The sequence below is a fragment of the Vulpes lagopus genome, chromosome 6 (assembly GCF_018345385.1).
Source record: "Vulpes lagopus strain Blue_001 chromosome 6, ASM1834538v1, whole genome shotgun sequence".
Lineage (NCBI taxonomy): Eukaryota > Metazoa > Chordata > Mammalia > Carnivora > Canidae > Vulpes > Vulpes lagopus.
Window position 1 is genome coordinate 25,495,794 of NC_054829.1, and position 27,047 is coordinate 25,522,840.

A 27,047-nucleotide genomic window follows, 5' to 3' on the forward strand; every position below is an offset into this window, starting at 1 on the left:
AAAAAGATAAATCATGCTATCAAGCAACCACAGAAAAGCTGGAGTAGCTATACTAAAAAGAGGTGAAACAGACTTTCCAACAAAGACTTATGTAGTCCTATGTAGTCAAAATAGCTGATGGAAATCTCTAGTACCAGTTTACTGAAATATAATCTAACTATTTTGCAATATAAACTTAAGAATGCATACATTTGACACCTGTCAGAATGGCAAAAATGAACAGCACAAGAAACAACAAGTGTTGGCAAAGAGATGGAGGAAAAGGAACTTTGTGCACTGTTGGTGGGAATGTAAACTGGTGCAGCCACTCTGGAAAACAGTATGCAGGTTCTTCAAAAGTTAAAAATAAAACTACTCTATGATCTAGCAATTTCAATACTAGGTATTTACTCAAAGAATACAAAAACACTAATTCAAAGGGATACATGCACCTCTGTGTTTATAGCAGCATTATTTACAATAGTCAAGGTATAGGAGCAGCTCAAGTGTCCATCAACAGATGAATGGATAAAGAAGATGTGGTGTGTGCATATATAAATATTGTATATATACACATACATATGTATTACATATGTAATACATATAAATATGTATGTGTATACATATATATATATAAATAGAATGTTAGACATAAAAAGAATGAAATCTTTTAGCCATAAAAAGAATAAAACCTTGCCATTTGCAATGACATGGATGGAGTACAATGCTAAGTGAAATTAGTCACAGAAAGACAAATACCATGTAATTTCACTCATATGTGGAACTGAGGAAACAAATGAACAAAGGAAAAAAAAAAGAGAAAGAGAGACAAATCAAGATATAGACTCTGGAATATAGAGAACAAACCGATGGTTACCAGAGGGGAGGGGGGTGTGAGGATGGGTTAAAAAGGTGATGGGGATGAAGGGGTACACTTGTCCTGATGTACACCAGGTAATGTATGTGTACACCCAAAACTAATATAACACTGTGTTAACTAACTGGAATGAAAATAAAAACTTAAAAAAAAAAAACATACATATTTGGAGGTCACTAGGAAAATAAGCCCAAGTAAATCAAGTCCTTTTTGTTTTATATACCATAAAACCAAATCCACTTTCCCTCTCGTCAAAATAATGGAGCAATTAATGGATCTCTTGTCAATTTTTTTTTCAAGTTTTTCAACGTTTTTTTTTGCCAAGCAATTAATCTCTAATTTCTTAAATTCTATAGCGTAAGCAGTTTGAGATTATATGGTGATTTGGAAATAGTAAGATGCCTTGAATCTGATTATTACGATGTCATAGAAAAGTAGAGAAATTCTGCTCAGGATATTAAAAGATCTCCTTTCAGCCTCTGATTTGCAAGAAAGCTAGTCAACTACATAGGACTCACTCTCTCAGGTCTGCTTTCTCGGCCAGGTGGTTTCAAAATATCATCCACATTCTTAGATTCGGGTTTCTTCTCAACCCGTGGAGCTGGAGGTGGCTGGTGGCTTAGTGAAGGAGCTGGCAGGGGCATTCGCTCCTCAGGGTAAGTTCTTCGTTCTCCTAGAATTCCAGCAGTTGAACAAAATTACTATTTATATGGTAATTATTTTAAATTTTAACTTTCTTCGATCATGCTAAGGTAAAATAATTTATGATGACTTGGGGGGTACCTTAATAAGAGAAACCTTAATAAGAGAAAGTTTAAAGTAATGTAAATCTACTGAAATCAAGAAAATAAAAAGATTTAGGTAAACAGAATGTTCTAAAAAATACTCAAATCATTTTTGTTTGTATTAAATTTAGGGGAAAAGTTAAGCAACAGGACACAGAATAACAATTACACTTTGCTGGACAGTCCCAAGTATGATTTATAGTCTGTCTGTAATGCCAGCTTTACAGCTTTATGAACAAGAGTCACCAGCTTAGGAAAGCTTGCTCTTACAAACAGGGATGCATTTTTAGATTAAGTGTATAGTTGTGAAAAACTAAAAGCAACCTAAATGTCCAACAAAAAGGGTTTTCTATTTTATACACTCAATGGAATATTACAGAGCCATTATTATAATAGGTTTACATATAGAAAAATGTATATGGTACAATATTACTGGGAATAAGCATGATAAAAAAACTGTATTTACACTTTGATTACAACTCCATTAACACATACATGAAAAGAGAATGAGAAGAAATATACAAAATTATAATAGTTGTGGTATGGTAGATGGTGGCATTATAACTGATTTTGTTTCTATTTTCCAAATTTCTTTAATAATACAAAAGAACACTTTGTTTTCTTTCATTAATTACATTATTTTAAAATTTTTAAAAAAATTTAAAAAAATTTTTAAGTAGGTTCCACATCCAAACATGAAGCCAAACATGGGGCTTGAACTCATGACCCACAGCTCAACACCTGAGCTGAGATAAAGAATTGGATGCTTAACCGAATGAGCCACCCACGCACCCCTACACTGCTATTTTTGATAACAATGTTGCCATCTCTGAAAAATCTGTGACTACATTCTACTCTGAAAGTTTAAATCCATAGCTACAGTGGGAATCATCTCCAGTGGTTTGCATTCTCAATATCCTCATAGTTAATAAGGCACTGCTTTACCTCCAAACATGGATGGTCCTTCGTAGGCTGGTCGGTCAGACTTCCTGTCATAGGATGGCCTATCAAATCCCCCTCTTCTGGATGAGGAATGGTCTTTTTTGTCTCGATATGACTGAGTCCTAGAAGATGTTAACAGGGAGCGCTTTAGAAAATAAATGTGGAGGTCTCTGTCTTACAATGCAATAACACTATCTGCCCAATTTTTTCCATGGGTAGTTACTATACATAGTCAATATTTTTATTTTGCTTTTCTTTTTTTTAAAGATTTTATTTATTTGACAGAGAATGTGAGAGGGAGAGAGAGAAAGCACAAGCAGGGAGAGTTGCAAGCAGATGGAGAAGCAAGCTCCCTGTGGAGCAGGGAACCTGATGCAAGGCTCGATCCCAGGACCTCGGGATCATGACCTGAGCCAAAGGCACAGGATTAACAGACTAAATCACCCAGGTGCCCCTTTATTTTGCTTTTCCATTTCAGTCTGACTTGCATACACATATCTAAAGAGCTCATGAATTGCAAAAATACACTGTTTGCCTACTATTTAAATAATGGCTGCATCTTTATTGACAATACTATTTTGTTTCCTCACTGGCTATCCTCATCTCCCATTTAATTCTCTGGAATTCAAGCTCACAAAACTCAAGCATCTAGTTTCCTAAAGATTAGTCTGGAACTGTTCTTCCCTCTCCAAACTATACACACACGTATAAAAATTTATGAATTTCCTTTAGATACAATGACTTTTGCCAAATTTAAGTCTATGGTAATTTGTATACCTGGCAAAAAAGATATTTTTCATAACATACCTATCATCTCGAGGTCTGCGTTCTCTATCAAATCGATCCCGGTCGTAGTCAATAACACCCCGATCCCGGTCTCGGTCTCTGTGTGTCTCCCGATCCCTTTTGAAATCTCGATGATCTGCGATGACATTACTTTGACGATCAAAATAAGGCTCACGATCTCTGTCTCTATCATAACGATCACGTTGGCCTGCATGCTCTACGAAATAATTAGTATAAAATAAGAGCTATAGCCCTTCTTCTGAAATAAAAGCTGAAGAGTGCAAATCTAACTTTAGAACTAATATAAACTATTGTTCTAAATTCAGCTTATGAATCTTTTAGCTATTTTAAAGGGAAGCCTAGATAATATTATCAAAAATATTATCAAAAGGAAAAGCAAATGATAACTAGGTCCTAAAAGGTTTAAAAATACTGCTCTCTCTGGGACTCCTACCTGTCTCAAAAGTTGATCTTTCAGGTAGTGGATCTGGGCGCAAAGTTATTCTTTCTCCATAGGGTATCTGTTCAACTTTATTAGTGGACATATCTGGTGAAACAAATCAGGGATAAAACATGGTAAGAATGAAGCTAAAAGAAGACAAAGCTGAAGCTAACAATTTCTTGACAATCCCAAATACAAACCTGTCACCATCACTCACCTCGGCCATGGCCATAATCAACAGTCTGCTGCACCGGTGGTGGTTTGGACATTGGTGGCATACCCATAGGCAATGGGCCAGGAGGGGGAATGGAAGGGTGCAGTGGGGGTGGTAACACTGGAGCAGATGGAATTGTTCCAGTTTCTGGTTTAAATTCTGAATTCAGTCCTTGTTCATCATTTGTATCCCAGAGACCGTAGAAAGAATCTTCATCCCAGCGTTCCTGTTCCACAGCTGAAGTTTGTGGCTTTATCACTGGAGGAGGAGGTGGAGGAGGAGGAGGAGGAGGCGGTGGTGGTGGTATTGGGATAGGCGGCCTGGTCACAGGAACAGATGATCTTGCTGGGGGAGCAGAAGGTCTTACAATTGAACCTGGTGGTTTACCTATAGGAGGGGGTGGTCTATAGGACCCTGGAGGCTGGAGAACAGAGTAAATGGTTTAGTAGATAAACACACCATTATGTTTTCACACATTAGCAGCAATTAAAATCTGATTCTCTGTCCATAAAAGAAAAGGCTGATAAACTGGTCATTCAAAATTAAAAACTTTTTGTGTTTAAAAATACACCAATGGAGAGAAATATCTAAATCATGTATCTGACAAAAGACTTGTACTTAGATTATGAAAAATTTTTACAACTTAATAAGACAAATAATAGGAAAAAAATGGGCAAAAAATTTGGACATTTCTCCAAAGTAGATACATAAATAAGCACTTGAAAAAATGCTCAATATCATTAGTCATTAGGGAAGTACAAATTAAAATCGTAATGAGATACTATCTCATACCCAGTAAATGGCTGCAGTTAATAAAACAGACAATAACAAATGATGGCAAGAATGCAGAGAAATAAGAACCCAGTTAGATTGCTAATGGGAATGTAAAATGGTACAACCACTTTGGTAAATGGTTTAACAGTTGTTCAAGAAGTTAAACATAAACTTACACACTCAGCAATTCCATTCCTAGGTGTCTATCCAAAACACACACACATACACACACACACACACATCCACCAAAGGACTTGCAGAAGTATTCACAGCAGCATTATTCAAAATCCAAATTTCTGTCAACTGGTGAATGGATAAACAAAATATGATAATCCACATAATATAATATTTCTTGGCTGTAAAAAGAAATGAAGTACTGGTTCATGCTACAACATGGATGAACTTTGAAAACATCAGGCGAATTAAGAAATGACAGACATGAAAGACCACATATTGTATGAATTCCATTTAAATGAAATGCCCAGAAAGGCAAATCTACAAAGTCAGAAAGTAGATTAATTGTTGCCTGGAACCTGGGGTAGGAATGAGGATTAACTGCAAATTGTCAAAAGGGATCTTACTGGGATAACGAACATGTTCTAAAACTGGATTATGGTGACAGTTGCACAACTTAGTAAATTTATTTAAAAATCACTGAACCACACAATTAAATGGGCAAAATACATGCTATATTATACCTCAATTAGGTTATTTAGAAAAAGGAAAAAAATTGTCTTTGCCCTTTTGCTGGATTGGGCTGGTTGGCTCTTGCTATTGAGGTAGTGACCCATTTCATCCCATCTTTCTGACCCTCTTACATATGGAGATCTTCATATTTCTCTAAGCTTTTCCACCTAGATACATAAGCCTGGGTCTTTTCTTACAATCTTGCTCTTTGGCTGTCTAGGTAGCTCAGTCAGTTGGGGATTCCCTCTTGATTCCCTAGTTCAGATCAAGATCTTGGGGTTGTGACATCAAGCCCCATGTCAGGCTCCAAGCTAAGCAGAGACTCTGTCCCTCTCCTTTTGCTCCTCCTGCTGTCTCTAATAATAAAATAAATACATAAAATCTTAAGAAAACCAAAACAAAATCAATCTTGTTTCTCATTCTTTGTTTTTTTCCCTCTACCCTTTAACTCAGCAACAGAAATGTGGATTCAGTTCAGCCCGTATCTGCCTTGCCCCAAAGCACCCAATTCTAGGGATTCTTCTCAAATGCCTGAGATTTATGGGTCTAAAAAAAATTATGCGTCCTTGCAAGTGTCATCTGTTGAGACACCCCACGTGGAAACTGCCTCTCCTCTTCCTTCCTCCATAGATCTGCTTATTCAGGACAGCCCCGATTCTTCCACCAGTCCCAGAGTAAAACTACTGGCCGCTTCTATAGAGGAGAGCACAGTGAAGAAGGAAGGTATGGCCCTGGGCAAGACACAGAAGATCAGAACCCTGTCCTCTCAGAGCTATATGTACTCAACGACAGATTTCAGAGACAGAAATACCTCACTCTAAAGTAGATCCAAGAACTTCCCAACATTCTGAACCTTAGCTATAAGCAGGTTAAGACCTGGTTCCAGAACCAGAGAATGAAATGTAAGAAGTGGCAGAAAAATAACTGGCCAAATAGCAAGTGTGACTCAAAACAAGCTCAGCAACTATTGAATAATCAGGCTTCTCTTCTTACTACCAGGAATAACTGATAAACACTTCTGGAACCTTTCAATATAGAGCAACCAGACTTGGAACAGTCAGTCTTGGAACAACTATTCCTGGAAGAGTCAGAGCTGGTGCCCCCAAGCCTGGAACAACCAGACATGGAACAATCAGCTCCACAACTGTGGAGAGGAATCCTTGCAGCCCCAGATCCAGTTCCAGCAAAATTCTGTCAGTGATTTGGAGTCTATCTTAGAAACTGTTGGGGAAAGCCAATAATGTAATACAACAAACTGCTAAGGATTTTAGCACCCAGCAAATAATGGATTTATTCCCAAATTACTCTGTGAACACAGACCCTGAAGACGTATGATGATGAGTATATTATTCAATCTCAATTTGGGCAGCGGCTGTATTACTTTTCCTAGTATTTATATTTTAGGGTCCTGTATCTTGCCTTGATATTCTGTTTCTCACTGTGCTTATTTTGTCAAATTGAGGGGGTACAACTGGAGTCTAGTCAAGGAAGTTTCAGTAGCATTGGCTGCTATGGACAACATGGCATGTTTCTGGCTATAAATAACTAGATACCATACTAATTTGGGTATCTTTAAGCTCTAGGATCTAACCTCAAGAATAGGAAGTAAAAATACAAAGATGTGTGACAAAGGATTATTTGTATTTTCAGAGAGTGTGAAGCTTTACTTGTTAATAACTTCAATTGTTACGGTGAAGGGTTAAACCACATGTGCTTCATTGATTTCCTCTGCCCCTTGTGTTGTTTTACAATAACTCCTAATGTGTTCATTATTTTAGTATTTGCAGAAAGATGTTTTGTATCTTAATGTATCATGATAATAGTACCAGTTGGCTGGCTGGTTTACAGGTTTAAGTACAAATAAACAAAATACCCACTTAAAAAAAATTGTCCTCAACACTACCATCCCCTCCCCTCTAATGTACTATCCTCTCTCTTTTCTCCTTCCTGAAATATTAGGGAGCTAGCCACTTAGATATAAATGCCCCAGGCCTACCCCACACCTACTGAATTTCTGTAGGGGAGATCCTAGCATTAATTAAAAACAAAACCTCCATGAATAATTCTGATGTTGACCACTTGGCTAAGAATCTCTGCTATAAACTATCTTTCTCACTCTGGTGGTCTATCTCTACAAAAATAGTGAATTTCCAGTGAAATAAACTCTAGCTAGCCTCCTCACTTCTATTCAGTTGTCTAGTTGACAACAGTAGTTTGTGGCAGGACTGGTACCAACATACAACACCAAAACCAGGAAACAAAACAAAGAAACTGAATAGAACATTTAGTAACCTACTCAAGAGGGAGTGCTACTGTAGCATGCAATGGTTGTATTTGTTTTCCCAAAGCAATCACCAAATGTCAACAGAAATGTGTATTAAAGAGACAGTAGAACCTCTTAGATAGATAGGTCCTACCTATCTACTCAATACTGAAACCTAATTATTAAATTTTATTTTAATCTTTACAAGTTTGATTCAAATACTCACTACACTTTTCTTTTAGTTCATTGTTTCTAGTTTGTTTGTTCTTCACTGACAGCTATTTTAGACCTTACACAGACCAGCCAACAATATATACATTCCTTACACATTTACTCACATATGGGCTGTGCTTTAAAAAAAACTTTTTGAGTAATGAAATGGATTTGGCCAATATATAAGGATGCTGTTTAACTAGAGATCACTATAGGCTACAGTTAAAGACAAAGGGTTACTACCTAAGGATAAACATTTGATTATGGCATTTTAAACTCCAAGAAAATGTCATATAAGACAAAAACTTTTGTGTGGAGCACAGCTATCCAGACCTGTTTCAAATATCTTAAGAATACTTGGGACTTTGTCTATAAATAAAACAAAAAGTATTTCCTTCACACTACATAGTGAAAGCAATACACACACTTGTAAAAAAACAAAACAAAACATCCCTACAGTATTTATATGAGAAAGGATTAATATCTATACTGTATTTAGAATAATATAAATTGGAAAAAAAAAAAAAACCCTTAAGAGTCAACAGATAAATGGGTAAAGAACAAAATAGAATTTTTATAGGAAGAAATTAGTTAACTAATATGGAAAAATACTCATGTTCACTATCAAAAATGCATATTAAAACATTTTAAAACTATTAAATCTACCAAAAATATTAAGTAGCTGACACCTGCAAGGCTCTAGTATACATGTTACACAACTATTTTTGAGAGCCACTGGCTGTATTCCAGGAATCATTAAAAAAGGTCCTTATTCTGTTACTGAAGTATCCCACTTTGGGAATTTAAGATTATTTTAAAAAGTTATCTAGAATAAGAACTTGATACAAAAATATTCATTAATGTTCTATTAATAATAAGGCTGAAGGATTAGAAACCAATTGTCCAACAGAAGTGGAATAGTTTTAATAAATTATGCATCAAAAATAATAATGTATGCAGGAATACAGAAAAATGTTTATGATTTGTGAAGTGAATAAAGCAGACACATGGAACTATAATTTGAAGCTTCTACTATTTGCTAAGAGATACAAAGATAAAAGACATAGTTCCTATCATTATGAGCTCTAAATATTTTATTTTTATTTATTCATTTGAGAGAGAGAGAGAGAGAGAGAGAGAGAGAGTGAGTGAGTGCACGTGTGCACAGCACACAAGCAGGGAGAGCAGCAGAGGAACAGGAAGAAGTAGACTCTCCACTGAGCAGGGAGCCCAATGCAGGGCTTAATCTCAGGGTCCTGGGAGATCATGACTTAAGCTGAAGGCAGACGCTTTACTAACTGAGCTACCCAGGTGCACCAAGAGCTCTGTTTAGAAGGAAAGACAGACCTGATAACAGACAAAATACAACAGGATAATGGCCATGACAGAGGCTTGTATAAGACGTTACAGAGGTACATGTGAAGGCAACCATCTTACACAAGTGTAAGAGAAGATACAGAGCTGAGTTCTAAAAAAATGAACAAGGATGAACTAGTTGGAGAAGGGGATAAGAAGAGAAAGAAAAGAAACTCTGTTTTAGAGAACATGCATGTGCAAAACGATAGAGAGGAAGAGCCTGGCACACTTTGAATTGTAAGAAGCTCCATGTGGAAGGAAAGCAGAATGTAGCAGAGTGATGGTAATGGTAAGTAATGTTAAATTCAGGAAGAAAACATAAAAGGTCATGCAAAAGACTCTAGATTTTATCCTGAAAGCCATGGGGGAATACAAAAGCATTCTAAAGTGAGGGCACATGCAACATAGTGAGATTTATGTTTTTGCATGTCCATTTTGGCCAGAAGCCCCATCAGCGCTGTCTTAAGTGAGGTGTAGGGGTACACAGTGGCACTAGAGAACTTTTTCAGGTGATGGAAATTTTGTTCTTCCTTCTATTTGTCAAAACACAAACCTATGTAGGCTTAAAATGAGTTATGAGATGTAAACTAAACCTCAAAATTTGATTAAAAAATACAGCAAAACAATCACTCTAGCAGCAGAATGGAAAACGGGATCAGAGGGGAGTGAGATGGAGAGATGAAATAATCTGAAATAATATAGGCAAGAGCTGATGAAGGCTAGAACTGAGATTGTGGGGAAGTGGAGGACAGTATATTTGAAGACTATTAAAAAGGTAGTAAAATCAATCAACAGAATGACTGGATATGGAAGGGCAGGACAAAGAAAAGAATTAAGGCTGACTTTCAGGTTCCCAGCTTGGGTGACTATGTGATGGTGAGGAGAAAGAACCAGTTAAATAGAGAATGATAATGAGTTCTGCTTTGAATCTGTGGAGTGACAGGAGACACATCAAGATGCAGGTGGATGCACACACAGGTCAGAGACAGGACATGGAGAGGTGACATCATGGTGGTTGTTAGTGTTAACAACTATATCTGAGTGTTACGTGTTAGACCAGAGTGAAAGGGAACATTGAAAAATGAAGAGTTAATTTCATGAAATGATTTGTTTTTTTTTCTTTCATTGTGTTGTTACAAAGTTATTTGCATGACAATATTTTTAAAGCCCAACACTGGCTTAAAGATAAAACAACAAATAACAACCACAAAGATGAATGCAAAACAAATAGAAAATTTGATCAAACAAGTCTTCTTTAACAGAACTTTACTGCCTGAACTGAGGCAGGACGTTTGATCCCTTCCTTAGCTGTGGAACTAGTAGCTTGAGGAAGTGGGGAGACTATGAGGCTCATAGGAGCAAAGTTCATGGGGAGCCCTTACACTGCCCAGATGAAAAACAGCACTATTTGAACAAAAGAGACTATTAGGAAAATTCTACAGTTTTGTGAACATGAAGCCATGTAGCTCAGGTGTGCTTGGTGTACTTATCAAAACCTAGGGGAAAAATGCTCACAGGTGACCACATTTAAAAGATTTTCAAAGGTCAATTACCACTAGCTTTATACTTTCCCCAAATTTACATTTTTTTTGTAGAGGAAATTTATACTTATTACAATAGGAAAAAAAATCAAACAAAATATACAAACATACAAAGTAGGAATCATTTCATTTCCTGAGCACACATTTTGCCATACCGGGTACATTCCAGGCCTTGAAGATGCATTCTGCAACCTCGCGTCCTGGGGTGGCAGATGGTCAGGCATCTGTGGCTCCGACCCAAAGTCTTTCATCTTCTGAAGCTGTTCTTTTTGTTCCCTGTGAACAAATAAAATTGCCATGGTACATTAGGCATGTTTACTCCATTCCTAAGTGACTACAATTGATAACAAAGAACAAAAAAGAGACCTAAAATCCTTGTTCTAAAATCCTCTCAGTGCCCACAGAGCACAGGCAGGATAACACTCTTTTGCCTATATGTAGCAACTGACCAGTCATCTACAACCTATAAACGACTACAAATTATCAAAGATCTTCAAGGGCAGGTTCTATAATCTGCCTCATTAGTCTATTCTAAAATATCATCTACTTGTCATGTTTTTCTTTCATTGAACAAAAAGTTGTCTCACTATGTCTTTTGTTCAATAGTCTCTAGACCAAAGGTTGCAACATGGTGGCCAAATATGACCTAGAAAGCGATTTTTTTTTTTGAAATTTGGCTTTCACATCAGTTTTAAAAATCTGAATTAGCTGCCATCATTTACAAAGCAAAATATTTCATAGATAAATTCAAATTTTAAAGGGATTTGGTAACAATGGGTTTAAGTTCCCACATGCCAATGATGAGCTGAAATAGTGGCTGTCCACTTTAGATGAAACAGTTTGCCACAATCCTCACCACATTCAGTAAGTAGTTATTCTGGCCCATTTTTACTCATTTTAGTTACCTGTCTAGTTTTTGTGGATATTTTAGTTTATGGCCCTGCTGTATACAGTGAGAACAAATGTCAGCCTATACCCTTAAAAACGGTACTTCATATTCCTAAAGAGTAATTACACAACTCTTTATGCTTTTCTTCAAATATCTCTGGTCAAATTCCTTTTTTTATTTTTAACTTTTCCTTACAATGCCCACCTTAAACAGGTATAACATCTACTATAAGCTCTTCGGACCTTTTATAATTTTTTCCCTACATTGGGTATAGTGACCCAAATAGACATAAAGGGTCAAATATAGAAAAAGTTTATTTTCTGCCTCACATAAATCATAATATAACTTTACACCATCACAACATAGCTTACTTGTATTCAGCAATGACAATTCTTATCCATCACTTCATATTTTAATTAGGTTTATATTGCCTAGAAAGAGCTTTAAAAAAAAAGGATGGTGAAGAAGAAGCACCTTTTATACAGCATTTCCATATAAAGCAGTAGATGAAAAGGAAATTTTAAAATGAAAGGAAAGAAATCTTGGCAGCTTGGTAACACCAATCAGCTTGGTGTTCTCCATAAACAAAACAGATTTTAGAGTTGGACAGACTGCACTGAAATTCTGGGTTTGCCACTGAATAGCCAAGTGGACTTAACCTCTATGAGTCTTAGTGTCATCTGTGAAGTGAGGATACTATCTACTTCTCTTTGCAGGCCTTTGAGATAAAAGGATATGAGACAGGAGAACTAAGATAACATACACTAAGCACTCAGTACACAGTGGGCTTTAAATTAAAGGTGTCTATAACTTAAAAACGAACAGTGTAGTAACTAAATATTCTCTAGCATGCTTTCACATCTTCAAGAGTAATCTAGAAGAGTCTAATTTTTCAGAGCGTATCTTCTATAGACAGAAATCTGTTATGCTGCCTGAAACATCAGATCTTCCATCTTTACCTACAGGTATTTTTCCTCACTACACTTTTCTAGTCATAAAGCTTCAGTTATAATTTCAATTGGTATAATCCACAAATGCAGAATAGAATTAAAAAATGAAGGAAATATAACACACTGGAATATATCAAATCCTAACCATTAATTTATTTTCTCAAAACGTTGTTAATTCCTAAGAAATTACTCAAAAATCTTGCAATCTAACAATGACTCCTAAATTATTTCAGGATATAGTTGGTTTAAGGATTAAATGTGTATATACTAAGTATTCAGTATAGTTCCTAGTACATAGTAAGCATGCAATGTTAGCTTTTTAAAAAAATTTTGTTATTGCTACTACCCAGGAAGCATTATGTAGATACCTATACAGAGTTGGGTGACTGTATATCAAGAAATCCAAATTCTATTCTCCATTTCGCAAAGAAAATATTTGATTATGCAGAAACAAGTAACATCCTCAAGTAGAGATATCTGCTTCTAATTATACGGAAAGATAAAGCACCCCAGAAAGAAAGTAACAATGATTAGACAAATCTGAGGACACTTTAGGTAAACCATTCTTAGCTTCAACAGAGAAAAACCTTATAGCACTTCCCAAAGTTTTATCAAAGATTAGTGAATATGAAGTCTATCAGATCTAATACCAAAGAACAAATGCCTCCTGGGGAAAAAAAAAGATGTTACATATGAGCTCCATGAAATCCAGAGCACTAGAGACTTGAAGTTTGACACCTGAAACATGCATAAGCATGGTATATCAGCAACACATCCATAAAAGCCAAGAATGGCTATAAAATTTTCACATTTCAGGACATAAGCTTACAATTAACACAGTTCCTAAATATATATCCTAACCCTAAACAGTACTGAATGGCCAGGTAATAATTAAAATTACGAGATAAGAACTTGAAGCAAAATGATTCCATTCAAATATATCACATCACTTTAAAAGAGCAGTTTGAATGTGGTTTTGACTAAAAGAAATGATCTTAAGTAGTCAACTTACCGAAGCATTTTCAGTTCTTGTGCAGCTTTCAAAATGATTTCGTGCTGCCTCTGACTGAGAACCATTACCCCTCCAAGGCCTTGGTCAGAGTCTAAGTTTGTATCCGACCCCATCATTTCAGAAGAATGATGTGAGGAGGGCATATGTTCCGCCATGGGGGAATGTCTATCCACATCAGATGGGTACCATCTGTCTGACAACCGTTCTCTTTCCCAGTCCATTCTGTCAGGGATATAATCTCGCTTTTCCCGCCATGTATCTCCTCTTTCTGGATACTCTCGGATCCTCAACTCACCCCTATCACGAAAATCTCGATCATACCCATGGTCTCGATTTCTTTCTTCTCTCCATCTATCATCCCGATATCTATCCAAAGGTGGAAGAGGTGGGAGGGGTGGTAAAGGTGGAAGAGATGGAATATCCCGTTCACGAAACTGTGATTCTTGTTCATCCAGTGGTCTCCCATAATCTCTGTCCCACTCATTATCCAAATTTCTATCATACATATCCATGGGTCTTCCAATCCGATCCACATCCCTGTCCAAGTCCCTGTCCATTTCCCTGTTGTAGTCCTCATCCATATCCTGATCTCTCTCCCAATCATCCCACCAAGGGCCTCGTCTATCTCCATCATGAGATCGAGATGGTGGTGCTGAGAACCTGTCCTCTCTGTTATATGGATCTAGTGTATCATCTTGATAGTCACGTTCACATTCTCTCCAGTATCTTTCTCTATCCCAATCATCAAGTCTTTCTCGTTCCATTGGAGCATTTCTACCATCTAAAGGGAACTCTTCATGCCCTCTCTCTTCTCCATGGTTCCATGGAGCCCTAGAAGGCTCGTCTCGGTGATATGGATACATTTTTTCCCCACCATCTCCTGGTTCTGGTCTAAATGGACCTCTGTCACGACCAAAATCTGGTCTTCCCAGTCCCCTTTCCCTACTGCCAGGCCCTCGGGGTGGTCCCCTCTCCCTACTCCCGGCTCTTCGTGGTGGTACTCTCTCCCTACTCCCAGCCCTCCGAGGAGGTCCTCTCTCCTGACTGCCAGCCCTCCGAGGTAGTCCCCTCTCTCGGCTGCCAGCTCTACCTCTGTCCTGGCTGCCTTGTAGACCACCTGGCACTTTCTCCCGATTGCCTCCTGGCCTCATTAACCCTCTGTCCCGGCTGCCTTCTCCTCTATTCATCTTCTCTCGACTGTCTTCTCTTCTACCCATCATCTTATCACGAAAGTCTTCTTGCTTGACCAACCCTGGGCCACGGCTGAGTGCCTGGCCTCGACCTCTATTTACTAGTCCTTTATCCCGTATGTCTTCCATTCTGTTTTGCCCTGGACCTCTGTAAGATGAGCTGCTGCCTCGATTGCCTTCTAACCTATTATCTCTGTTATCTGGCCGAGGTAGCCCTTTCTCTTGGCTGTTTTCTGAGTGGGGCAGACCAATACCCAAAGGTTTAAAATCATTATCTGCAGTTAATGATGATGATGTTGTCACTGCTGCTCCTCCCTCCATCCCCCCTGGTTTTGAGGGAAAAGCAGATTGAGAAGGTACAGGTTTATTTGCAAGGGATACAGGCTGAGTAACAGCTTGGGCTTTGTCCATTTGAGTCTCCATACTTTGAGAATTCGGGTCCCAATTAGAAGGCTCTATGGGCCCTTCCGAGACTTCGCTTTTAGGTGGCTCTTGTTGAGAGTCGCTTAGATTCTCATTTGACTGAGCCGCCTTGGCATCCTTTATATCTGCAGCAATGGAAAATGTAGCTGACTGCATTTTAAAATTCTTCTGCTGGTTACTATTGGTGTCTGCTAATTGTTCTTTGTTTCCTGAAAGAGGTTCTGCTTGTGACTTAGGTTGCGGCTGATGTTGCTGTCCAAAAGCTGGCTTGGGGCCTTTCCACTGTGGTCCACTCTGTCGAGGACTGAGGGATGTATTGGGGGTAATATAAAACTGAGATGCTGGCCCCCGGGGAATCATTCCCCATTTGCTTTTAGTGCCCTCTGTTGGGTGACCTTCATATCTGGGTCTTGGCCCATCGGGGCGATTTCCTTCAAAACGAGGCCCTTTGGGTCTCGGTCCTTCACACCTTGACCCTAAATCCTCAAATCTTCGAGGACCATCAAATCTACAAGTAAAACAAAAGATATTACTCAAGACAGTAAAGCAGAAAAAAATATTCTCCATGTAAGAATATTTAAGGCAATCTGGCCTTAGAATTTGTTTACAGAAATGACTCTCAGTCATTAAATAAATCCTGAGGCATCTATCTTAGAATCAGTAAGCTAAAGTGGCAGTGCTCAGGTCTCAGGACAGGCTTTGGAAATCATGTCAGTAGTATTATAATTCACTTCAAAACATTTCCTGCGGCAAGTCACTGATATTTTAAATAAATTGTTAAAAAGCAATTATAAACATTGTGACTTAGTAGACAGAAAAGTCCACTCATTTTTAAGGGGGAAAAAATGCCACAGCTAATTCTGAGAGTATTTTCAGAATTAAAATATAAAAACTAAATAGGAAACAATTAACAAGGTAATTTAGGATGATTATAAATACTGTTGGAACTAACATTATCATCTGGACTGACAAAATTCAAAAAGACAGTAGCCAGCTATATCTTAGGAGTATGCCCTGACATTTTAAAGTCTGGACATCTTAAAGTCCTGAAATTTTGTTATGGACCTCCTTGCTTATTCAGTAAATTTTTAGTGCACATTCCTTGTCAAGCACTACAGTACATCCAAGGGATATACAAATAAAATGTCATCTGTGCCCTCAAAGGGTTTGCAATCAAGGAGAAAGAGAACCTAAGTGTAAATAAGTGCCCAAAGGTGCAATGACAGAAGTCTATCTGCATATAACAAGGGCAAACAGAGGAGGTGATGGTTAATTCTACCAGGATAAGGGGAAGGTTGCTGTCCAATAAAGGCTTTATACAATATATGATGCTTAAATTAAGTCTTGAAGGACAAATTCTCTGAGGCCAGGCTCACAGAGTGCACTGGAGATAAGGTAAATGGACAGCAAGGACATCTAAGGTTAAGGAAGCATTGTGAGGAAAGGCAGGGAAGCACACTAGCACAACATGTCTCGAAGTGCAAACAGTTCAACATGGCTGAAACAAGAGGAGACAGAGTAGGGAGAGCTGGGAAAGGAGTGGAAAGGTAGAGAACTAAGAGACAAAGTAAAGAATAGGCAAGAATCAATCTCCAGAAGACCCTGTATGCCTGTGTGGCAGAGACTACTATGCTCCTCCAATAGCCAGCCATTCCCCCTTTTCCTAGAGTAACTGAGCCTCTCCATTCTTAGCTGGACATAAAGCTAGCCAGCCTAAATACTCTCTTTTCCAAATTCTCCTGCACTAGAACTTGCAGCCATGTTCTGGCCAATGCGCTGAGAGTGAAAATGACCAGCACATCCTTCTGGGTCATACCCTTAAAGGGAAGGGCACATATTCCTCTTTATCATTTATCATTTCCTTTTCATGCTAGCTTTGACATGGTAATGACACATCTTGGACCATGTAGATAAGGGCAATATACTAGGGGATAAAAATTAACAAATCAGAAGGAACCTGGATTCTTGACATTGTAGAGCCACCACATAAGTGCTGAGAAAGAATAAAACTAACTTATTAGAGCATGTGACTTTGGATCTCTGTTATCATAAATGAATTAATTCAGCTGGGTAAGAAGTTGGGGGTTACTTAATGAGACTTAGAGCCACTACAGATGGTTTGAATTTTAAAAGATTGCTCTAGCAGAAAAGTAGCAGATGGATAGGTGGGAAAAGTTTATTTAGAATTGTTTCTATAATTTGGGTAAGTGAAAGGGAAGCCTGTCCTAAGGCAGTGACTGACATGAAGATGCAGGGGAGATAAAAGTGAGAGATGTGAAGGAAGGTAAAATGGATAGGACTTTCTAACAGGTGAGATTAAAATGATAACAGAAGGGAAGGATTTACGATGATTCTAAGGTTTCTGTCTTAGGGCTAAATGGATGGTGATACTTTTCAGGATTTTAATGATAAATAGAAGAGTTTTTCTCTCATTGGTTTGGGAAATCAATGAGGAATAATAAATTCAGTTTCAGATAAAACATTTATTTTCCATTCCTGTTGACGTCAGGTTTTGCTGGTCTAGAAGTCTTAGTTTCAAAGGGAGGAGGGAATGCTCCCATCTGGGGAAACAACAATAACTCCATTAAACTCAAGATTGCCACCTGGCTACTCTGGGTTCTGAATCAACAGGCGAAGAAGGGAGTGACTGGCCCTGGGCTGCAAGGGGGAAACTGCACACTGAAGGTAAGGAGGAATATGTCTGGAATGGAGATCCTCTAGAACACCTCTTAGCACTTCCATGTCCTGTGATTAAAGTAAAAAAAAAAAAAAAAAAAAAAAAAAAAATTTACAACAGCTGAATTCAGACAGGACTGCCAACAGCCCAGAGCCTTCAAGAATGAAGGTTTGGGTCACTCCACCAGGCAAAAAACCAGGACCACCTGAGGTGCATGTGAGAACAAAGGGACTATGAAATGGGTTGTGGATAAAGGTTATTATAAATACCAACTATGGTTAGGTTACATGACCAATCGCAGAAAGAAGGACTGTAACAGTTATGAGTAGTTCCTTCCTTATTTGATATGTTTAAATATGTCTTAGTCAAATTTCTTTGGTTGATTGTTCTTATCTAACATAAGATGTATTAATAATAGTTAATTTTGTATCTCAGAGTTTAAATTACAAAGTAACAAAGAAAGAGTGTGAACCCAGGTGGAAGAATGAAGATTTCACCAAAGACAAAAAAGGGACTTTGTATCCTTTTCTGGGGAAAAGGTGAGAATCTTTTTTCAGTTGTCCAGAGATAAGTATTTTATGTCAGATGCAAAAATCTCCCTTGTGACCCATCCTAATCAGAAACATATAAGGGAACTCTGGGAAAGAACATATTAGTAAACTCCACTACAGCCTAGCCAAACTGACACCACACAGACTCCTCACAAGAAATTTCAATATACATAAACCCATTATAAACAGAAAAGGGATCACCAGCAGATGAGAATTTTGTTTTTAAATTCTAAAAGACAAAGAGCACATGTGAATGGTAACAAATGGAGCAAGAAGAAGCTGCAGTTTAGAATGCTGGTAGTAGAAAGGGATACAATAAAAATGGAGTTGGGGGCAGCCCGGGTGGCTCAGCGGTTTAGCGCCACCTTCAGCCGAGGGCGTGATCCTGGAGACCCGGGATCGGGCCCCCGGGCTCCCTGCATGGAGCCTGCTTCTCCCTCTGCCTGGGTCTCTGCCGCTCTCTCTCTCTGATGAATAAATAAATAAAATCTTAAAAAAAAGGGGGGGGGGTTGGTTTGCTCACAGAAACCTAGAGTCAAAATTCTCAGATACCATGAAGGACAAGAGTAAGAGTTGGGGTTAAAAATATATAAGTTAAAATCTATAGTCGGAAACATCAACCAGACTTTCTCTAGGCTGAATGTCCCTAATTTCTTGAATCTGAGAGTCCTCTAACATTAGCAGACAGTTCTTTGCCCTACCACCTCAAACAAAGCCTGAATTTGCTGACTGGGAGCAATAATAGCTAATAACCCCTTCATATGCATACAGTTTTCAATTAGCTTGTTGGTGTCCCCAACTCTTAAATATAAATGATAACCAAGGATCACTAGATATTTGAGGAATGTCTCCAATATGAAAGGAAGAGACCAAAGGTAAACAGGTCATAAATCTGGAGAAAACAGAGATAATGCAAAAAAACAGAAGATAACTTTTTAAAAATCCTCAAATAACATCCCCAGAGAGATTCTTAAAGATACTGTGCTATAAATCAATTTGCTATACATAAAAAAGGATGAGAACCAAAAGAACTGTGGAACATTTTTAAAATTCTCCAAATAAAATGCAATGAAAGAATTAGCAGTATTTCGAAGTACAACCAAATGAAAGAGAAAAAGACAAATATAATCAATCTAGCAGGTCCAAAAACCTACAAATGAGGCATTCCAGAAAAACAGAAAACAAGAAAAACATTTATAAAGAAATAGCACAAAGGTTTAAGAGTTAAGAGACTCTAATCTCCAGACAGAAAGGGCCTAGCTCACTAAGTACCAAATGTAACTAGTAAAACAAAACCACTATGAACTTTTAGAATACCAGGGTGAAAAAGTGTTTCTGGCAAAGGGAGAAGTCACCTAATTAGGAAAAGAATCAGAACAGTACAGCAGCTACACTAAGTAACAGAAGAAAATAGAATGATGACCCTAAAACCTTGAGGAGTAATTATGTTCAACATCAGTATGTGCTATGTAAATGGTATTAAACAGTTTGGTATTAGCATTAAAACAGACATACAGATCAATGGAACAGAACTGAGAGCCCCAAAATAAACCCACACATATATTGTCAATTACTTTATGACAAAGGAGCTAAGAATATATAACGGAGAAAGGACAGTCTCTTCAATAAATGATCCTGGGAAAACCGAACAGCCATATACAGAAGAATGCAACTACAGTGCTATCTCACACTATACACAAAAATTAACTCAAAATGGATTAAAGACTTGAAAGTAAGACCCCAAACCATAAAACTCCTAGAAAAAAACACAGGTGGTAAGCTCCTTGACATAGGTCTTGGTAATGATTTTTTTGAATCTGATATCAAAAACAAAAAGGTGGGACCACACTAAACTACCAAGCTTCGGTACAGCAAAGAAAACCATCAACAAAATGAAAAGGTGAACAACTGATTGGGAAAAAATACTTGCAAATATTATATCTCATAAGGGGCTAACATTCAAAATAAACAACTCATATATACTCTAGCAAAAAAACACTCTGATTAAAAGATGGGCAGAAGATCTGAACTGATATTTTTCCAAAGATGACATACAGATGGCCAATAGGTACATGAAAAGATTTTCTACATTATTTATCATCAGGGAGATGCAAATCAAAACCACAATGAGATATTACCCCACACCTGTTAGCATGGCTATTTTCAAAGACTAGAACTAATAGGTGTTGGCGAGGATATGGAAAAAAGAGCACTCTTGTATATGGCTGGTGGGAATGTAAATTGGTTTGGCCACAAGGAAAACAGTATGAAGGTTCTTCAAAAAATTAAAAGTAGGGGATCCCTGGGTGGCGCAGCGGTTTGGCGCCTGCCTTTGGCCCAGGGCGCGATCCTGGAGACCCGGGATCGAATCCCACGTCAGGCTCCGGTGCATGGAGCCTGCTTCTCCCTCTGCCTGTGTCTCTGCCTCTCTCTCTCTCTGTGTGACTATCATAAATAAATAAATAAAAAATTTAAAAAAAAAAAAAAAAAAAGCTAAGAAATCCATTGTTTAAAAAAAAAAAAAAATTAAAAGTAGAACTACCATGTGACCCATCAATTTTACTCCTGGGTATTTATATCTGAAGAAAACAAACAAACAAAAAACTAACTTAAAAAGATACATGCATCCCTGTATTCACTGCAGCATTATTCACAATAGCCAAAATATGGAAACAACCTCAGTGCCCATCAATGGAAGAATGGGTAAAGAAACTGGATACTGAAACTGAATATTATTCAGCCATAAAAAAGAATGAAACCTTGCCACTTGTGACAACATGGATAAACCTTGAAGGCATTATACTAAGTGAAATTAAGTTTGACAAATGCTGTATGATCTGTCTTATACGTGGAATGCAAAAATAAATAAATAGAAAAAAACCCAAGCTTATCGATACAGAGAATAGGCTAGTAGTTGCCAGAGGCAGGGGTGGGGCATGGGAGAAATGGGTGAATTGTTTTTAGTTTAAATAAATTAAATTTTAAATGCTCAACTTCAAATTCTATATCCAAATTATTAATCAAGTGTGAGGTTAGAATAAAAACATTCTCAGACACACTAGACTCAGAAAATGTACCTCTAACCCATGATTTCTCAGTAAGTTACTTGAGCATGCACTCTGGGAAACAGTCACTAAATCACAAACAGGAAGCCATGAGATTCAGTAAACCGTGAATCCAATCCAGGAGGACAGTCAAGGAAAATGCTGGAGTAACAGCCATATATATGGCAGATCTTTTGAGCAACCAACCACCCAACCTGCCTAGGTGTAAAGCAAGATGCATACATTCTGGAGAGAGAGCTCCTCAGGAAAAAAAGGGTGGTGCTTTTGGGACTGGGGTTGGAGAATTATTTTAAACATTTTTCAAGAAGACAATTAGAAATCCTAGAAAAGTCATTACAGTAAAGAAAATATAACACATTGCTTATCTCTACAACAAACATTTTTGCTTATCTAATAACAGTGATATAAATATATTAGGCAGATGAGGTTAGAGTAGTGTAAGAGCTAAATCTATATCAGACCCGGAAGTAAATATTAATATCTAAAATGTGTAAATCAAGAAAGTAGGAGCATTATCATTTAGTGATAGGAAGGTAACTACCAAAAGAAACAGCTAAAGAATTAAAAGATGTCATTAGAAAACACATCTAGCTGGCTATTTTTCTTGATTTTTAAAAACTATGGTATGTACATACCACTTTGATAAGAATAGAAAAGGAATTTCTTTAAGTGGCACAGACAGATTAGCCCTAACCAAGAGAAAGAAGGGCTTCTTTTGAGGCTAGAAGATGAGGATAGCAGAGTAAGGTAAACATAAGGGCAGAAAGTGAGTTTCACTTGGCCTGAAAGCCTTGATTTTCTCTGGGAGTCAGGAAGCTAAATTAAAGCTACAAAGTAAAATTAAAATGTTTGTGGAGACCAAAAAAGCAGCACTAGTGCAGATGGTCTCTGCAAAGCGGCAAAGGCTTGGCACAGTTATTGTTGGGCAAAGGGAAAGGAGCTGACCAAAGACTTGTCAAAGGATACATAGCAATGCTTAGGATGGAGACCACTTATTTACCTATTTATGATACTGTTTCAGAGCTTATGATGGTTTAGTTCCTTTTCTTGAAGTTACATTTATTAATTCAAAGTGCCTGGAAAAACACCTTAGACCATTAAAGTCATGTAAAGCAATCTGTTTGTATTTGATTCAGCAATGATTACTTCATATAAATGAAAAGAGAAGATTATTCTCCACAAGGAAGAGTCAGAAGAACCCTTTGTCCACTCATTACCCAGTATTATAAACAAATTTAAATACGAATGAACTGCCTTCCTCACCAAATTGTGAATGTCTTCAGAATTTTATCTATAACTAAGACATTCTGGCATAAGCACCAGTGATTTAATCTGACACGTCAGGTATTATGTTTGTGATGGAAATAAATGGTACTTAAGGAGTTCACAGTCATGGGAAAATGGAGGCAAGTAAATCAACAATCAGAACACAATTTGATAAAATGGGATGTGTTGGCTTTATTTACTGAAGTATGTCCATTGTCTGACTCACTGAAGGATCTCAACATATAATTACTGAATTGCTCCCTGCCCCCTAGGGTAAGAAAAATAGGAATTAGCAAAGTAAAAACTGACAGGAAAGGAATTCCGGACAAAGAGAAAAGCACACGTCAAGGCCAGAGGAAAGGATGAAGGAAGCAAGAGGCACTAAAAGATGTGCAGATAAGGAAGAAGAGAATCCAGGGACAAAGCTGTAAAAGGTTATGAACTCAATACTGCAAGCACCATGCCTGCAAATACAACACGCAGTTTCCATGAAAGGGTAGGGTGCTTTGCTTTTAGATTAAATTGCTGATCAACAGCCAAGGGTCATCATTTTATTTTTATTTTGGGTGTTAGAAAATGTTAAAGCAATTGAAATATACTTTCAACACTACATGTAAATGGCAATTATTTATCAATACTGCACTTTCAAATTTTCAAAACTCAAGCCTGTAACAAAATGTTAGACTATCAAAACCTTTTGTATTTATAAAAGAATTTTTAAGCTTTTGGAAGAAATATATTTAGAGATAATTTAAAAGTATGCACAAAAATAAGTCATGTTTACAACAATACAATGAAATGCTATGACCTTTTAACATATAAAAACATTTGAAATAAAGTACAAACATATATATATTCACTAATACAATCACATAAAAACACATGCATTGCCCATTGGTTAGATGAGAAGAAAAACAAATATTTGTTGTTTTAAATCTTTAGAAAATTTTTGTACAGTTAGGTATTTCATAAACTTCTAAAAAAATAAAAAACCTAAAACTAGATATGAAACCATTAGAGGTATGTATAAAAATTTTAGGATTTGACATAAAAACAGACTTCAAATTGGGTATAAAAACTTAAGAGGTATGAAAAAATACAAAATACCCTTAAACAAGATAACATCTTATTGTCACAATAATTACATAAACATAAATCAGCTGACCATGGGAATTACAAAATATTAAATTCTAGAATCAAATTCTTGCCCTTTTAGTTTTCATGTGAGATAATTTTTCCAATTATTTTCATATATATATATATACATATATATATATATATGTATATATATATATAACCAAGATCCTGAAATCAAAATCCGCCCCCTGCCAAGTGTTATCTCTATAGTAGGAACAACCATGACAAATGGAAACATAGATAAAAAATTTAGTATTTATAGTCCCTTGCTAATCCTAATAAAGTAGGTACAGAATGGAAGAGGTGCATAATTCCAATCTAAAAACCAATCAAAAAGTATGTGTGACAGATCAGAAGTCAATATATTACAAAGATTTCAATTCTTCTGCAAAACAGTCAATAGATTCTATGCAATGTTTATCAAAATTATAGGTTTCTGAAAACGGACAAGGTGATTCTAAGCATTACATGGGAAACACAGAGGACGACAAATAGTCAAGTCAATCTAGATTGGGGGTCAGGGAACCATACGGCCCATGGGCCAAATCCAGTTAAGAGTGGTTTTTTTTGTTTTGTTTTGTTTTGTTTTGTTTTGTTTTACAATTTTAAAGGTGAAAAATAAAAGAATGAAAAATATTTAATATAAACCAAACATGGCCTGCAAAACCTAAAAATATTTCTCATCTGGCCCTTCACAGAAAAAGTCTGCCAACCTCTGATCTAGAAACACAGAATTGGAGGACTTACACTCAGAGACATCAAGATTTATTACAAAGCTACAGTAATTAAAACAGGACACTTATGCAAGGATAGACAAATAGAATCCAGAAACAAACCCACACATAGAGTCATCTGACCCATGATGAAGGAGATAGTACCAAAGTAGTAAGAAAAAGTTAACTTTTTCAATAAATGGTGCTGGGGTCAACTAGATAGCCATATGAAAAATAATAAACCATGAACCCTGCCTCATATTATATATCAACAATCAACTCTATAAATTGTTGATTTAAAAATAAAAGATAAAACAACAAAAGATAAAATAGGATAATGTGTTCATGGCCTTAGGGCAAATAAACAAAGATTTCTTAAACAAAACACAAAAAAAGCACTAATAACTATAAAGGAAAAGGTCAATAAATTCGACTACTAAATTAAAATCAATAATTTCTATTAATCAAAAGACACCACTAACCTTTGAGGCTCCTCTGGGTTCACTGCATCCTAGTTTTAGAACTGTTTTGTTTTTATTTTTGTTTTGACAATCTATTATAGTCATACCTGTCAGAATGGCCAAAATCAAAAGAGAAGAAACAACAGCTATTGGTGAGAATTTGGAGAAAGGGAACTGTTGGTATTGGAATGCAAACTGGTACAGCCACTAGGGAAGACAGTATGGAGGTTCCTCAAAAAGTTAAAAGGAGAACTACCCTTTGATCTAGCAATCACACTACTAGATATTTACCCAAAGAATACAAAAGTACTAATTCAAAAGTTATGCACCCCAATGTTTACAGCAGCACTGTCTACAGTAGCCAAATTAGGGAAACAGCCCAAGTGTCTATCAACTGATGAATGGATAAAGAAGATATGAGGTATATGTGTGTAATGGAATATTAGTCATAAAAAGAATGAAATCTTGCTATTTGCAAGGATGTGGATAGAGCTAGAGAGTATTATGCTAAATGAAATGTCAGTCAGAGAAAGACAAATACCATATGATTTCACTCATGTGGAATCTAAGAAACAAATGAGTAAATGGAAAAAAAAATAGACAAACCAATAAAGACTCTTCCTTTTTTTTTTTTTTTAAAGTATGCTCTACACCCAACTGGGGCTTGAACTCTCAACCCTGAGATTTAGAGTCCCATGTTCTACCTGCTAAGCCAGCCAGGAGTCCCCCAAGAAACAGGCTTTAACTATAGAGAACAAATTGATGGCTACCAGTTTATTTAACCCAGTGATGGGTTAAATAGGTGATAGGGATTAGGAAGTGCACTTGTACTTCCTTATCACATATCCAGTGATAAGCACTAGATGTTGTTTATTAGTGTTGAATCACCATATTATAATACCTGAAACTAATATTACACTTATGTTAACTAACTAGAATTTAAAAAAACACTTAAAAAAATAAACAAAAATAAACAGTTCTATTATAAGGATTGACATTTCATGACTTTTTTTTTTTTACAGGCTTTTCCCAAGAACAAAGAGAAAACTTAACTCTAAAAAAATAGAATAAAACTTATATTATCATGCAATTACTATTTGGGTCCATTCTTTTCACAAATCTAAGATACATTATGGGATCCTATGGGATTTTTTTTCTGTATCTTAAAAACATTCTGCAATTTCTTTATCCTAGAATTCTTACTCATCTTACTCATTAATTATCCCCAACTATGCCAAAGAAGATTAAAATATGAAGACAATAAAGGAATGATGGATTTGCCTAAAGGATGAAGCAAAGGTAGAAATAGCTGTCATCTCACTCCACTTTGTATTACCCAAAATATTACAGCCTACTTTTAGGCTTCTCTGAACACAACTGAGAAATGAGAAATTTTCAGAATGGCAAAAAGTGAGAGAGAAAGCTGTGTCAAAATAAAAAAATAAACACAGAGACAGAAGCACTCTAGGCTCTAATAAATGTGAAACTGATCGCAGCAGTAAAATCTCCAACTCTGAGTCCTCACATGACAGTACTCTAGATGAATATTCTCAAACTCAATATTTGATGAGTGAACAATATATTTCTAAGGACAGAAAGGAAATGTAGTACTGCCATCCACTTGGTTATTAAACTGGAAGGATGTTATCACATAATATTTTCTGCCAAGAACCTGGATCATTCTGCTTTGCCAGAAGAATGTGTGACGGGATTATTTGATCTTTTATATTTATGTGCCAAAATTTACTTGATGCAGAGTTTTGCTCTTATAAAACTTTTGTAAAAATTTCTAATAAGTTTTTTTTTTCACTATTCCTTTGTTGTTACTTCTGTAAGTTATTTGTAAAATGACTT

The 27,047-nt window shown here is 36.7% G+C and overlaps 1 protein-coding gene and 1 pseudogene across 3 annotated transcripts in view; one reads left to right on the forward strand and one right to left on the reverse strand.

Moving 5' to 3' along the window:
• The window catches only part of YLPM1 (YLP motif containing 1), a 75,913-nt gene that overhangs the window by 29,657 nt on the left and 19,209 nt on the right, over positions 1-27,047 (reverse strand). For 2 of the 3 annotated variants that reach the window (XR_005988407.1, XM_041758892.1), the window contains exons 5-11: positions 13,711-15,831; positions 11,015-11,135; positions 4,029-4,446; positions 3,824-3,916; positions 3,391-3,586; positions 2,587-2,705; positions 1,375-1,529 (exon numbers count right to left, since the gene is read on the reverse strand). Coding sequence is in view for 2 of the 3 variants with exons in the window: in XM_041758892.1 (XP_041614826.1) it covers positions 1,375-1,529; positions 2,587-2,705; positions 3,391-3,586; positions 3,824-3,916; positions 4,029-4,446; positions 11,015-11,135; positions 13,711-15,831 (3,223 nt within the window). In the remaining variant the exon portion in view is untranslated. The remainder of the gene's footprint in view (positions 1-1,374; positions 1,530-2,586; positions 2,706-3,390; positions 3,587-3,823; positions 3,917-4,028; positions 4,447-11,014; positions 11,136-13,710; positions 15,832-27,047) is intronic. The other variant, XM_041758893.1, reaches the window with a different exon arrangement.
• Positions 5,185-7,596, forward strand: LOC121493184 (annotated as a pseudogene).